The following is a 13,137-nucleotide window of genomic DNA, read 5'->3' on the forward strand; positions in this document are numbered from 1 at the left end:
TTCCTCGTAGCTCATACCCCTCTACTCAGGGACTAGCCAGGTGGTATACCTCTGAACCTTTTCTAACTTCATTTTGTGTTTGACTAGATATGGACTCCAGGCTGGAGCGTGGAGTCCATGTTGTGTAAGGGGGAGAATGAAAACCCCTGTTATATTACCCCTGAGACCCCTCTCAGAGGGAATAGGAGGCCCTATGTAAACTTAGGAGGTTATTACTTAAAACAGTGGGTGAAGGGATGAATCCAATACTCAAACTAATAATATTTATATACAAAATTTAATTACATCTGAGACAGTTATAGTAATTTGCAACAAATTGAAAAAAAATAGTGTGCAAGCTAATTGTTTTGCATTTTGTCTGTTGGGCACTATTATGTAAATTGGCACCAATGTGAGAACAATACCAAGTAAGATTTATATAGTTGATTTCTTTGTTGATAAAATACACGCTGTGCTTTGAATTATACACTAAGGTGTCAGATATATTGATAAATTGACAGTACTTGAGGAGTTATGTTAATTTTGGATACTATACTAAGGCTGTATGTAAGACAAACCATATATTAACTAGCCACCATTAATGTACACAAATAACACCAAGACACTAGATCATACGTGAGTCATTTTCAAGCATGTTATAAATAACATGCTTGAAAATGACACTTTATTGCTCATAAAGACACTTTATTGCTTGAAAGTTAGTGGTGTCTCTTATATGGTGGCAAGTTTTTCAATGGTTTGATTTGTGTGGGAATGTTATTGATAGTTCCCTGTTTACTGTGCCACAGAGTGATGCATGTAATGTCTAGGATGACTAACCTCCACCACTAATGCTGCAGTCAATGTCCAAATCTCTTCACTATCCTCTAATTATTCTTCAGATGTTATGTATAGAGCTAATACTAACAATTTTAACTTGTTGCTTGATTTCTGGCTTTTAACAGTTTTCTTGTCACTCTTGGGTGAGGTGTTGTTAATTATAGCCACGACCTTCACCACCATCAGCTCCTCTGCTGTGTCTTGCTCAATGATAATGCTGTGTTATGCAACCTCCCAGCCTCCGTGCCACCCTTCTCTCTGGTATACCTTCATCAGTGTCCCTCCCTCCCAGTATACCTTCATCAGTGTCCCTCCCTCCCAGTATACCTTCATCAGTGTCTCCCTTTCACCCATGTATACTTTCATCGGTGTTCCTCCCTCCCAGTATACTTTAATCAGTGTCCCTCCCTCCCAGTATACCTTCATCAGTGTCCCTCCCTCCCAGTATACCTTCATCAGTGTCCCTCTCACCCTTGTATACCTTCATCAGTGTGTCCCTTCCTTCATTACAAATGTCAAATTTTGAATTATGTATTTTTCAGTGTCTAATGGTTGTTTTGTTATTGTGACCAATCATCATCAGTGTTTCCTCACTATAACCTTGATAAAATGTAATATTTCCTCCCACCTCACACCACAAACCACAATTCAGATAGATGTACTGTCAACATCTTGCTGGCTGTTATATCCACCTCCCTCTGGCTAGTGCTGTGCGTGTTGTCCTTCCCAGCTTGGGTTACTTGTTTTGGACATGCTAATGTGGTTACTTGTTGTTCCATGGCCCCATTGTAGATATTTATAGACCTGGCCATTTTGCACTCTCTTTCTCACTCCTGTTTTCCATGTATGGTGTCTAATGGTGGCCTTGTCTATTTTCTCATTAAAATGGTTTGTCCTTTTATTTCATCTATTTTCCTCAATGTCTTAACTCTTTATTTTCATATCATTTTTATGATACATTTATGACTTTTATAGGGTCACAGTTAATTTAGTGTTTGCACGAATTTTATGACTAGGAGTTATTAAAATCCTATTAATGACTTCATTGTGCAAGTCAACATGTGCTTTACAGGTCTCCTCCCTCCCCAAGCCAGATCATAATTTTGGAACATTATTATTTATGTGATAAATTCTAAATTACTGTACTTTCATTCTTTACATATTAAAGCTCACCAAGCATTTAATATTTCTCATTAATTTGAAATAATTCATCCAAAAATTATCTTCAGTATTTAATTACGGTTTTACATCAAACAATTTGTAGACATTTTCTTCTTAAAATTATTAGTTTCACAAATTATATGTGGAAATGTTGCATTACAATTTTTTCAAATTATTTTAATCCCCAATTATATTTTGTCATAAGATGGAACATTTTCATCAAATGAATCACAAAATGTGCCCATTATCTAGAAAATACATACATTTTATTTTTTCATCAATAATGTACCATATATTTATTTTCTAAATAATAATGTCTCACCATCAGCATTCACATCACATTTTCTTCTGATAATTACTTTCCATACTTTCCTCTTTTGCACCTGTTGTATTGACACCATTTTCTGTTATCAGTTATGGAAGCACATGCTCCTGACTTTAGTCAGATGTTCACCAAGCAGCCTTTCTCTCAATAGTTATGACTCATTCATCTCATACATCACCAGTCATGAACTGCCTACGATGCTAGTGACCGGGATAGTTCATTTACTTCTTCCATCACCAGTTGCACATTGTGTTCCCTTTTAAAAAGGAGATATGCAGATGAAAAGTCACTATAATGGGGCTGAAAAATGTTGACCAAACCCACACATTAGAAATTGAAGAGACGATGACGTTTCAGTCCATCCTGGACCATTATCAAGTCGATTGTGGACAATCGACTTGATAATGAACCAGGACGGACCAAAACATTGTCATCTCTTCAATTTCTAATGTGTGGCTTGGTCAACAAGGAGATATGATTCAATTACACATTCAACTAAGAGATATGGTTAATTTAACTGTTCCACCAACAAATATGGTTCATTTATCCATTCCACAAGGAGATATGGTTGATTATATTTTCTCACTTCACTGATTCTTCTACCTATTATTTCACTCCACTGCTCCTCATCTCAACGTTCCTCTACACTGATTTTTGTCTCTCCAATTCTGTTGTTCTGAAATTGCCTTTCCCAGTTCTCCTCGATGGACAGACACTTTTCCAATCATGTTCCTATTCACCCTTGTTAAAGCAGACAGGTACATTTGTAATGCTGTTCCCTTCATTAGCATCTTCAGTCATTCAGCTAACCTCCTACTCAGTCACAAATCCTCTGCTTCTTCTACCCGTGTGAGTCATTTTAGTTATTGATTTTCCTGGAGAGAGCCCCCAGTGGCTTCCTGATGCTAACTTGCTGAGATTGCTCCATACTACTGAAAGGTCACAGAAGCTCTGGCCTACCAGGGACCAGAACCTAGCTCTCCTCACAGAGGCATAGGTCAACAAGTAAATGGGGTGACAGTCTGCCACCCCATCGAAAAAGCCTCTAGAAAGTTAGGAAAGCTTTACGGACAACTGGAGGGTTCACAAAAAATCAAGCCACAAAACTGCCAAACAACTCTGCAAACAATTCACACAAACCAAGGGATTCACTCAAACTACCTCAAAACTCGTTATTACCAATTACCACTACCAAGCAGCCTGGCTCCAGCCAACTCCCTTGTCTGTCCTGTTGCTGATGAAGCAGTGTGTGGAGCTGCCTTTAGTGATCGAGTCTGTCAGATCATGGGCAAGTCCCTCTGGTTCAAAACTAAGTGCTGGCCATCCTTGTGCTCTGTTGTCCTGCAGGGGCCATTTGATTTGTGTATGGTTTCTATATTTTAGCATTGGCTTCATGTACATGTTTTCATTCTGGTTTTCTTGTGTGAGCTTGGCTCTTGTTGCATTTTGGGCTGCATAGTCTCTGTGGGGAATTGACCTGTGATGTTTAATTTCTTTAGTTTATTTTAATTTATATAGTAATTTATATTTTATGTTAATTTATATTTTCGATAACTTCGGTTTCACTCTGACTGCTCCCTGGTGGTTCATTGCCTGAATTACCAAGGGAAGGGGAGGAGGGTATCGTCTTGGTCCATTGCCCTGTGAAGTGGGACACTTCAGGTAGCTTGGCTTCTGGCTTCTCGGGGTTTGGTTCTCCTTGCAGTTCACATACAGGCTGTGTCCAACGTTCTCATGGGTGGGTTGTCTTGCTGCTGTCCTGGTGCCTTCCCTCCTCTATGGCTCTGTTCCCCAATTGTGAGGTGCTCGTGGTGCATGCTTTTCAACTGGACTAGTCTAGGTGGAGGTGCATTTACCCTTTTTTTCCCGGTTTAGTTGTTGATCCAGGTGCTGTCCAGTTTGGAGTCATGCTTAGGTGAGGGTGATCCTTCTGGTTCTCTGGTGGTCAGCCCAGCCTTTGTTTCTGGCGCTGCTGGCCCGGTGTCCAAATCCAAGGGTTTTTTCTTGGCTCTGCCTCTTTCAACAGAGGCAGAGCCAAGAAAAAGCCAAGCCGAGCCAGAGCCAGAGCCCAGCAGTGTACTTTGCTGGTTCAAACTTCTCTGCTCTTCAAGTCTGGAGTTTTGTTATGCATGTCTATTGCCATTTATGTGGGGAGTAGTGGTTGGTTTGTTGGTGTCCAACCTGTGTCCTTCCTTGCAGTGGCAGTATGAAGTTCCTTAATGCTCATTTCATCACTTCTTGTCTCTTCGTCATCTTCCTTTGGTTTCAGTCAGTTTTGTTCTGTACTTCTTGTTGTTGTTGTTTCTTGATTGGCATCTCATGCCTAATGCTGTTGCCTTTTATTATTCGGTGTTGGCAGAGGCGCTTTTTCTTGCATTTGGTGTCGCTATCTCCACTTTTCCATTTTATGAGTTATTTCATGCATTTTTTTCACCTTCGGCCTGCTCATGCTCCTCCTGAACCATCCTGATCTCTTGACTGGGTTCTAGTTTTTTCCCTGTTCCCTTTGGTTCACAGTTTACCCTTTGGCTCATTATGTCTTTCTGAAGGCTGTCTTCTTATTGGCTTTCATCTCTGACTGTAGGACTGGAGAGCTTCAGGCTCTCGTCTGTAGGTAGGGATTCTGTTCTTTTTATGCTGGTGGGCAGTTTGTTTGCAGCCTTTCTTGTCTTTTCTGATAAAGATTAAGTCAGGAGGGGGTCTTTTGGTGATTGATGCTTGGTTGGTTCAGCCGGGGGTACATTATTTGTTGTTTCCGGTGGTAGTTCTATGCCACTACCTGAATGTCACCAGTTTTGTCTCAGTAGATGCTTTGTTGGTTGGCCCTATTTCCTCAGCCCCCAGTTCCAAGGCTTTCATTTCTCAGGCTTGCAGCATCATTAAGTCTAGACAGCCTGCAGTTTACTTTGAGGCCCATGATGTTCACAGATACAGCTTTGACCTTGGTCTTCTCCAACATATCCTGGGCTGATATTCTGGGCTGATATTACTGTTCTGCTCTCTGTCATTAATTAACTTCAGAGAGCTACCAAGGGGCTCCCTCTAGAAACTCAGCATTGAATTTAATGAAACACTTCTTTCAGGAGGAGCCCCGGTGGCTCCCTGAGTTTCCCTTCATCACTCTCGAGGTTCATTGATTCATTGTGGGTTGTTCGTCGGCTCCAGAACTGATATGGGGACTTGCCTGAGGGCTGGGGGTGGGCTGTCTGGTGGCAGTAATCAGTACTAACAAGTTTTGATCTAGCTTGAATGAATTCCTTGTTCAGTGTGAATTGAACAAGAATACGAAGTTGTTTGGCAGTTTTGAGGTTTTGTGTTTTGTGAACACTAAAGTTGTTTGTGAGGCTTTGCTGACTTTCTGGAGGCTTTTTCTGGTGGGGTGGTAGATTGTCACCCAGTCCTGATGCCTCTGTGAGAGGGCCAAGTTCAGGCTCTGGTCCCTGGTAAGTCAAACAGAATTTCCATGATTGATGTGATCTTTTAACATGGTGCAATCTTGGCACTATTGCTTCAGGGAGCCACCATGGCTCTTCCAGAAAGAGGCATTTCATTACACTCAACACTGGGTTTTTATAACTTTAATATTTGTTTTTGATTACTGTTTTATTTATACATTATTATCTGATGGTGATCCATTTAATTTTTTTTCTTATTGCTTTTGTTGAGTAATTGTTCATAATCATAGTACTGTACAGATTATAGAAGGGTGTTAACTTTAAAACATTTGGCAATGTCTTTTATCTTGCCATTTTGGAATCACATTATGATAAATAACTTGTATAATTTCACATAATTTGCTCATATCCATTCATATCAACATTTTACACACAATTATTTTCTCTCTCATCCTATTATTCTGATTGTAACCTGTGTTGTTTACTTTCATCAGCAATGTTGTTTATGTTATCTGCACTGTTGTGTTATCATCAGTGTTACCTCATCAGAGTGCATGTGTGCATTATACTGCTGCAGGTGTGCTTACTCTGCTCTCTATTGAAGTCGGTTCCTTTTCCTCATGATAGATAAATAACTTTCTCTCAATTCATGTAACTTGGTCATCTTTGCTGAATCCATTCATTTAATTCACTCTGGTGAACTTCACTGTACTCTCTTTTCACTAATTACTCTCTGGAATAACTGTAATCTCCATTCACTCTATTCTGGTGAGCATCATTGTACTCATATTCATTAACTTTATTCTGGTGAGCATCACTATAGTCTTCATTTACTCCACTTTTGGGCATCATTGTACAATGCATTCACTCCACTTTGGTGAGCATTTCTCTACTGAAATTTCTCTCCAGTACCATACACACTGTCCTATTTGATCATATCTACTCAGATTCATATTCATCAAACTCCATTGCACCAGCCTCTACCTTATTCCAATAATCCCAATATAAAGCTAGATCACAAAGTCAAAAGCATTAGCTGGATATATTTGTAAAAAAATTTAATTTCATTGAGAGGAAAATACTTACTGCTGCCTTCAGATGAGTGTTTTTTGCATTGTAAGCTCAAACAACAGTGTATTAAATATTCTGAATTTGTTTTTCAAAGAAATATTGCAGAACAAAATATTGAAATAAAGGATATCTGAACATCAAAGCAGATTGGAAAATTATATAATATAGGAATGTTTTCATGGAGAGGCCTATGTGTTAGACATGATTTCTGTGGGGGAGCCCCTTCAGCTTCCTGGAGCTATCAGGCTAATATGCAATATATGTTGACCAAACCACACACTAGAAGGTGAAGGGACGACGACGTTTCGGTCCGTCCTGGACCATTCTCAAGTCGATTCAAGTCAACTTATTTTAGCCACGTTATTGTAACTCATCGCCTGCATGCGATATATATTAGTCTAGGGCATTAATCAATGGAGTTCAGCCTACCAGGGACAACGAGCCAGAACCTGGCCCCCTCAGAGAGGTACAGGGAGCAATGGCCTCTGGAAAAAAAACCCTTGTGGTTGGAAATATTAATTATCTGCCATTGACAGGGGTTAGGCACCCAGAAAGGTAGGCATAACAAAGCACACCCCACGTGGTAAGAAAATTGAACTGAAGACCGAACAGGGAGGCAGAACTCCCCCAATTTTCAAGGAAACAAGCAAATGTCATCATTGCTGCCTGCCGCTTGTCCGTATAGCCCTCCCCTTCCCGGGAGGGGGAGGGGAGACCCCTGGACCCACTGTGCTGGCTACTCAACCCCTGCTTGTTGGCAAATGCGATCTGGGGCAGTCGTCAACTCTGGCCTCGATTTCTTGGCAGTGTTTTACCTTAGTGGTGATTCCTGCTGTGTTGTGGTGGTGGTGGCCAGGTATACCATCAGTGTACTGGAGCGGCATGCTCTTAGGGCTGACATCCCTAACCGCCTTGTAAGTACTACCCCTGGGTGCTAGAGGTTCCCTTCCATAGTGCCTTCGGAACTCCCCTTCTATAAGAGTTCTTGCTGCTCGGCATTTACCCCACGCTTGGGGCTAGCTGGGGTTTCATGGCCTTTGTTTGGCCTTGGGAAGGAAGTGGTATTGTTGTTAGTTGGGTGTCAAGGTGTTGCGCAGCTTGCCCACTCTAAATGCCCTGGGCCAATAGGCCCTCTGCAGTTACCTTATTATTTTCTTACCTATGGAGCAGCCGGTTCTTGTTTCCTCTGGGGATGTTGTAGTTTTGCAGGGTTTTTCTTTTATTTTGTTTTCTTTACCTGGTGGGGGGGGTTTCTGCCTTGTGGTCCACTTATAATATTTTGGTGCCCCTCTGCTAGGCCCCCCGTGACTGTACGCATCACAGGGGTTTCAGTGTTTTAGCCTATCCCCCCTTTGTTAGCTCTTTGGTTAACCGGTTTTGCAACACCTTGCCCGGGCTTCCTGTAGCAGTCAGCCTACGGGCCCTGGAAAACCCTGTCGGGACTCAGTGGACTGATGGATGCGTCTTCCGGGTTCCAGCTCGTATTGTGTGAGATTGTAGGCTGCTCTGTGCCCTTGTCTCAGGGTGATGGTCACCAATTTTGCCCCCATCATGTGGCCTGTTGAGTCAATGACACCTTTGACCCGGAGTCTTGCGAGATGTGTTCTCTGCTCGTGCTCCAATTTACCCATTCTGTAGACATTGAGGTTCGGTTATCAGAGGCATCCGCGTTGCATGCTCGGTTTATGTTGCTGCAAAGCACTAGGTTGGTTGCCCACCTGGATGCCCTGAGGCTGCTCTGTTTTGGTTAGGCGTTGTTAACCCCCTGCTCCTGGCTCTGAAACGTCTGTGGGTTTCGGAGTCGGCGGGATTTAGTTGGTGATGAAACTCGGGTGGCTTCAGGGATGCCTCCATCCCCTCAACCCCATTCGGGTTGGGGGATGGAGGCATTCAAGCCTGCTCCTCCTGCCGAGGCTTCTGGGTCCTACCAGCAGACGTCCTCTTTGCTACCTTTTCCCTAGACTCTGCCTTTTCTTCAGGGGTAGAGGTTGTGGAGGACAACTCTGCCTCGGGGGCTTCTGTTGGGGGTTTCTGGGGCTGTGGTGGGAGCCCGCTAGTAGTTCTGGGGCTGTTTGCCCCTGCTTGGGCTCTGTGCCTTCTGGGCAGGTTTTTTTTTTTTTTTTTTTTTTTTTCCCCTCCCGTCTGCTTTGTTTCCCACATTTGCTGGCATGAATTCAGCTTCCTTGCATCAGCCACTTCTCCTTTTATTTTGGTGGCCATTTTCTTTCTGCGGGCGCTTCTCCGCCAGGTGCTTGGGAGTGTGAGTTCGCATTTTGGGGCGATTATTCACCTCTGAAGTATTTTTATCCTCCTGATGCCGTGTCTCTGTTTTGTTCTTTCTTATGGGGCGTTCTGCCCTATCTGTTCCTCTGGGAATTTTTTTTTTTTTTTTTTTTTTTGCCCAGTTTTGGATTTTTCAGTCTGTGTTTAGGTTCTGGGCTCTGATTTTTGGGCCCAGTGTCTATGCTGGTATGCCCTGCTTGCTCCCATACCTTTTGACCCTCGGTTTTCGGTCCATTTTCTGGCTGTTTTTGCCAGGGGTTCTGTCTGGGTCATATGGTTTGCTCTTCCTTTCTGCGGTGCATTCTGCTTGCAAATGTGGCGGTTTTGTCTCCCCCTGGTTTCACTCCAGAGATTTTCTTCCTCTTGGGTTTCCCCTTTGGAGTTCTGGTGGCCCTTGGTGGTTCCCTCCTGTGCGCCATGGTATTGCCTCTTCTGGGGGTTCCGAGGTCTTCCTGGCTTTCAGACTGAACTTCTTAGTCTTGGCACGAGTTTTGTGGTCATGCCGGAGCTCCAGCTTCTACTTGTTGAGGTGGGCCTTTGGTGCAGCTTTTGTGCCAGTGCCTCCTCTGAAGCTGTATTCGTATGGTCGGAGCGGTGCTCCGACCATACATTCGCAGAACCATCGTGGTGGATGCCTTTCGAAGGGACTGGTCGGTGTGGGGTTACCTGTACCTCTTTTCCCCGGTCCTGCTGTTGTCTTTGGTTCTGGCTCGGTTGGAGTCCTACTGTGGGGAAGTTGTCCTAGTGACCCCTTGGTGGCCAGCCCAGCCTTGGTTCCAGGTGCTGTTTGGTCGGTGTCTGTACCCAGGGCATTTTCGGCGGCTCCGCCTCCTTCAGCAGATCGGACCGGTCCGGTGGTTCAGTCTACTCCTCCACTCTTCATGTCTGGTCTTTTTGACATGAGTTTATTATGATATGTATGGTGTTCAGATGGCTTCGTTGATGGTGTCTCACCTATAAGCTTCTTTCTGTCAAAAAAATGCAACTTCTCTGGGCTGCTATAGCTATAGTACAAGTTGTTGAGACATTTGACTTAGATTTTTGCTAATTAACTAATTAATTAATTAATGGATGCTAATTAATAATATAAAATGAAAGAAAAACATTTCAGGACAATTTTTTTTGGCACACCACTGGGGTGTCAAATTTAACATGTGCTCAATGCAGGGGTTAAAAGAAAAGTACTCTATAAAATAATGAGCATATGTGCAGTTCGTTGGGGTCTAATAGAGGACCATGAGAATTTTTGTATAGGAAGTAATGCATGTAATTACCTAAGTGTAGTTACCCAAGTGTAGTTACAAGATGAGAGCTATGCTCTTAGTGTTTCGTCTTCCCAGCACTCCCTGTCATATAACGCTTTGAAATTACTGTGTAAGAGTTAGTGGTGTTATGAATGACTGATTTTGATATTAATGTACTGTAGGTATACACAAAGGTTGTGTCGCATACCCTTGCTTGTTCAGTATGATGTATTTATGAACTAGCTCATGAGAGAAGTCAATTTAAGAATACAGTATTAGTGAGGGGCATGAACATTTGATATGATAAAAATAATATTACCTGTATGTCATATTTGAAATATGCAGGTGATGCAGTTCTTTCAGTAAAGAATATCAGTTTCATGTAAGGATTAGGTGAAAGTTTTATTGATGTAGGTGAGAATAGGCTGCTTAACCACTGCACTCCGCAGAGCGCCTTAACCCTTAAATGGCGGAGCTATTAATAGTTGACAACACCGCTGTGCGCAAAAAAAATTCTTCTTAGATTCTTAAAATGTGTGCCCTAATCACAGGGAAAGAAAAAATAAAAGCTGACATATTTTGGCCGGGTCGGTCTCCTCCAGCTGAGCCGTCAGGCGGGAGTTGCCACAGAGATATTATTATATAATTATTTCAATGATATTTAATGATAAATGATATTTAATGTACAGCAATAGCTATGTTGTTACGAATTCATTCTGAGCTTTACCAAAATAGGAATACAGTTTTTCAAAAATTGGATTAAACACAATAGATCATCAAGGTGTTTTAAATGGAAATAGTTCTGATATAAATTTATTCTCCTTTGCGATAAATTTTTAATGTTGTATTTTCAACTTGGTAGATTCAGGGTACAAGCTTGTAAATTAAGAAAATGTAGTACTGTACAGTATTACAATACTAAAACAAAGAAAATAAATTAAAATTCTATAAATTTGTAATTTGTTACATCACAGTAAATGTGATTACAAATAAAGTATACAGTATGTATATACATTTTTAAAACACTAGAGCAATAAATGTTGGTGAAGGTAGCAGCCAGAGGTTTTGCTCAAAATAGAGAGAAACAAATTTCCAGCTGATGTTTTAGACATCTTGTGTAGCTTGACATGTGTGGTAATGACCTGGTGTGAGTAGTCATGACCTGGTGTAAGCAGTCATGACCTGGTATGAGCGGTCATGATCTGGCAGGAGCGGTCATGACCTGGTCTCTCCACAGAGCAACCCACGTCTTGGTGAGAACTTTGATCCTGTGTTCCGCAATGCCCGCCTGGAGTTCTCCCCTGCAGATAAAAAGATCATGGAACATTTGGACCCTGATGCTTTCCACTCGTTCACCTACACCAATCCATTCTATCTACCTGTGCTCAGTGAGGAGCTCCTTCCTGATGAGGATGATTAAATATCACCACATTTGTCTTACATCTTGCCACCACCCTGAAGCCATTGTTTTGGTGAGTGAATATCACCACCAAATCCTCCATAAACAAGTCCTATCGGCAAACATTTGGCCCAGTTGTCAACGTTAACATCTTGATATGCATCATGTATTTAAACTTTGAGTATGTGCCAAATGTAGTCCATATGATAGCACAGTCACACAATAAGTATTACAAGTTGGTATATATGCAGTTATATATCTTCTCAAGGTGCCAAACTAGAGATGATAACGACATAGCACTGGAAATTTTAATTTATTTACTCTGGAAAAATATACAAAAAGTATGTATTTTCTCATGTTAAAATGCATTATGTTGATATACAGTATGTACAAGAAATTATACAGTATATGTTTACAGTATATAATATATATATATATATATATATATATATATATATATATATATATATATATATATTAATTATATAATATATAAAATGTGTGATTAAATCATGAAAATTAACACATGTTGAAAAATGTGACAGTGTCAGACCACGGAGGAAGAATTGAAACAGGAATTTCCTTAAGTATTTTCGTATATTAATACAGTACATCTTCAGAAGGAATAGGAATGAGTGGAATGGAATAGGAATAGAATGAAATGAAATAGGAATCATTCCTATTCCTTCTGAAGATGTATTAATATACAAAAGTACTTAAGGAAATTCCTGTTTCAGTTCTTCCTCCATGGTCTGACACTGTCACATTTTTCATCACGTGTTAATTTTCGTGATTTACTCATATATATATATATATATATATATATATATATATATATATATATATATATATATATATATATATATATATGTATATGTATATGTATATGTATAATATAAAATGTGTGTGTGTGTTTCATATATGCTGGCGTACCAATTGATCCGGCGCATAGGTCGGCCTCTAGAAATTTTATGTGTAATTCAGGTTTAGGCCTATATTTGCCAGATAAGATGATCCCCCAAAATAAGGCAGCACCACTTCCCCTGCCCTACAGTATGGCAGTAGGGCAGCCATGTCCACATCAGCCAATTCAGCAGCCATGTCACCTCTTGCCTCTGCTAAACTATTGGCCAAGTTTCTTTTGTCGGTATCACTCATAGGCAATACAAATAAACATGCGTTATGTAGCAGGAACATAATTTTATTAAAAACTTATTACAGAAATACTGGTAATATCAAATGCTAATACTGCTGACACAACTTTAATAAACTCCTACGGGTAAGTTGTACCGTAGTTCAACAACTATCCGCTTGGTGTTGGTGGCATCACTGGTATGCCAATCAGCTGTTGTAAATGGCAAGTTTGCAGGGCTATGTTCTCTACTACTGTAATGTAATATGTTAACTATTGTGATGTTATACCATTTTGTGGTGAAAATA

The 13,137-nt window shown here is 41.0% G+C and overlaps 1 protein-coding gene across 3 annotated transcripts in view; it reads left to right on the forward strand.

The window, feature by feature from the left end:
* Positions 1–13,137, forward strand: part of Pkc53E (Protein C kinase 53E) — a 272,916-nt gene that overhangs the window by 239,350 nt on the left and 20,429 nt on the right. Inside the window, exon 14 of one of the 3 annotated variants that reach the window (XM_045765513.2) lies at positions 11,536–12,038. The exons of 1 other annotated variant lie outside the window; for it this stretch is intronic. In XM_045765513.2, coding sequence (XP_045621469.1) covers positions 11,536–11,718 — 183 coding nt within the window. In that variant the 3' untranslated portion in view covers positions 11,719–12,038. Of the gene's footprint in view, positions 1–11,535; positions 12,039–13,137 lie in introns of those variants that run through there. One more of the 3 variants, XM_045765514.2, reaches the window with a different exon arrangement.

The sequence above is a fragment of the Procambarus clarkii genome, chromosome 17, assembly GCF_040958095.1.
Source record: "Procambarus clarkii isolate CNS0578487 chromosome 17, FALCON_Pclarkii_2.0, whole genome shotgun sequence".
NCBI classification, from domain to species: domain Eukaryota; kingdom Metazoa; phylum Arthropoda; class Malacostraca; order Decapoda; family Cambaridae; genus Procambarus; species Procambarus clarkii.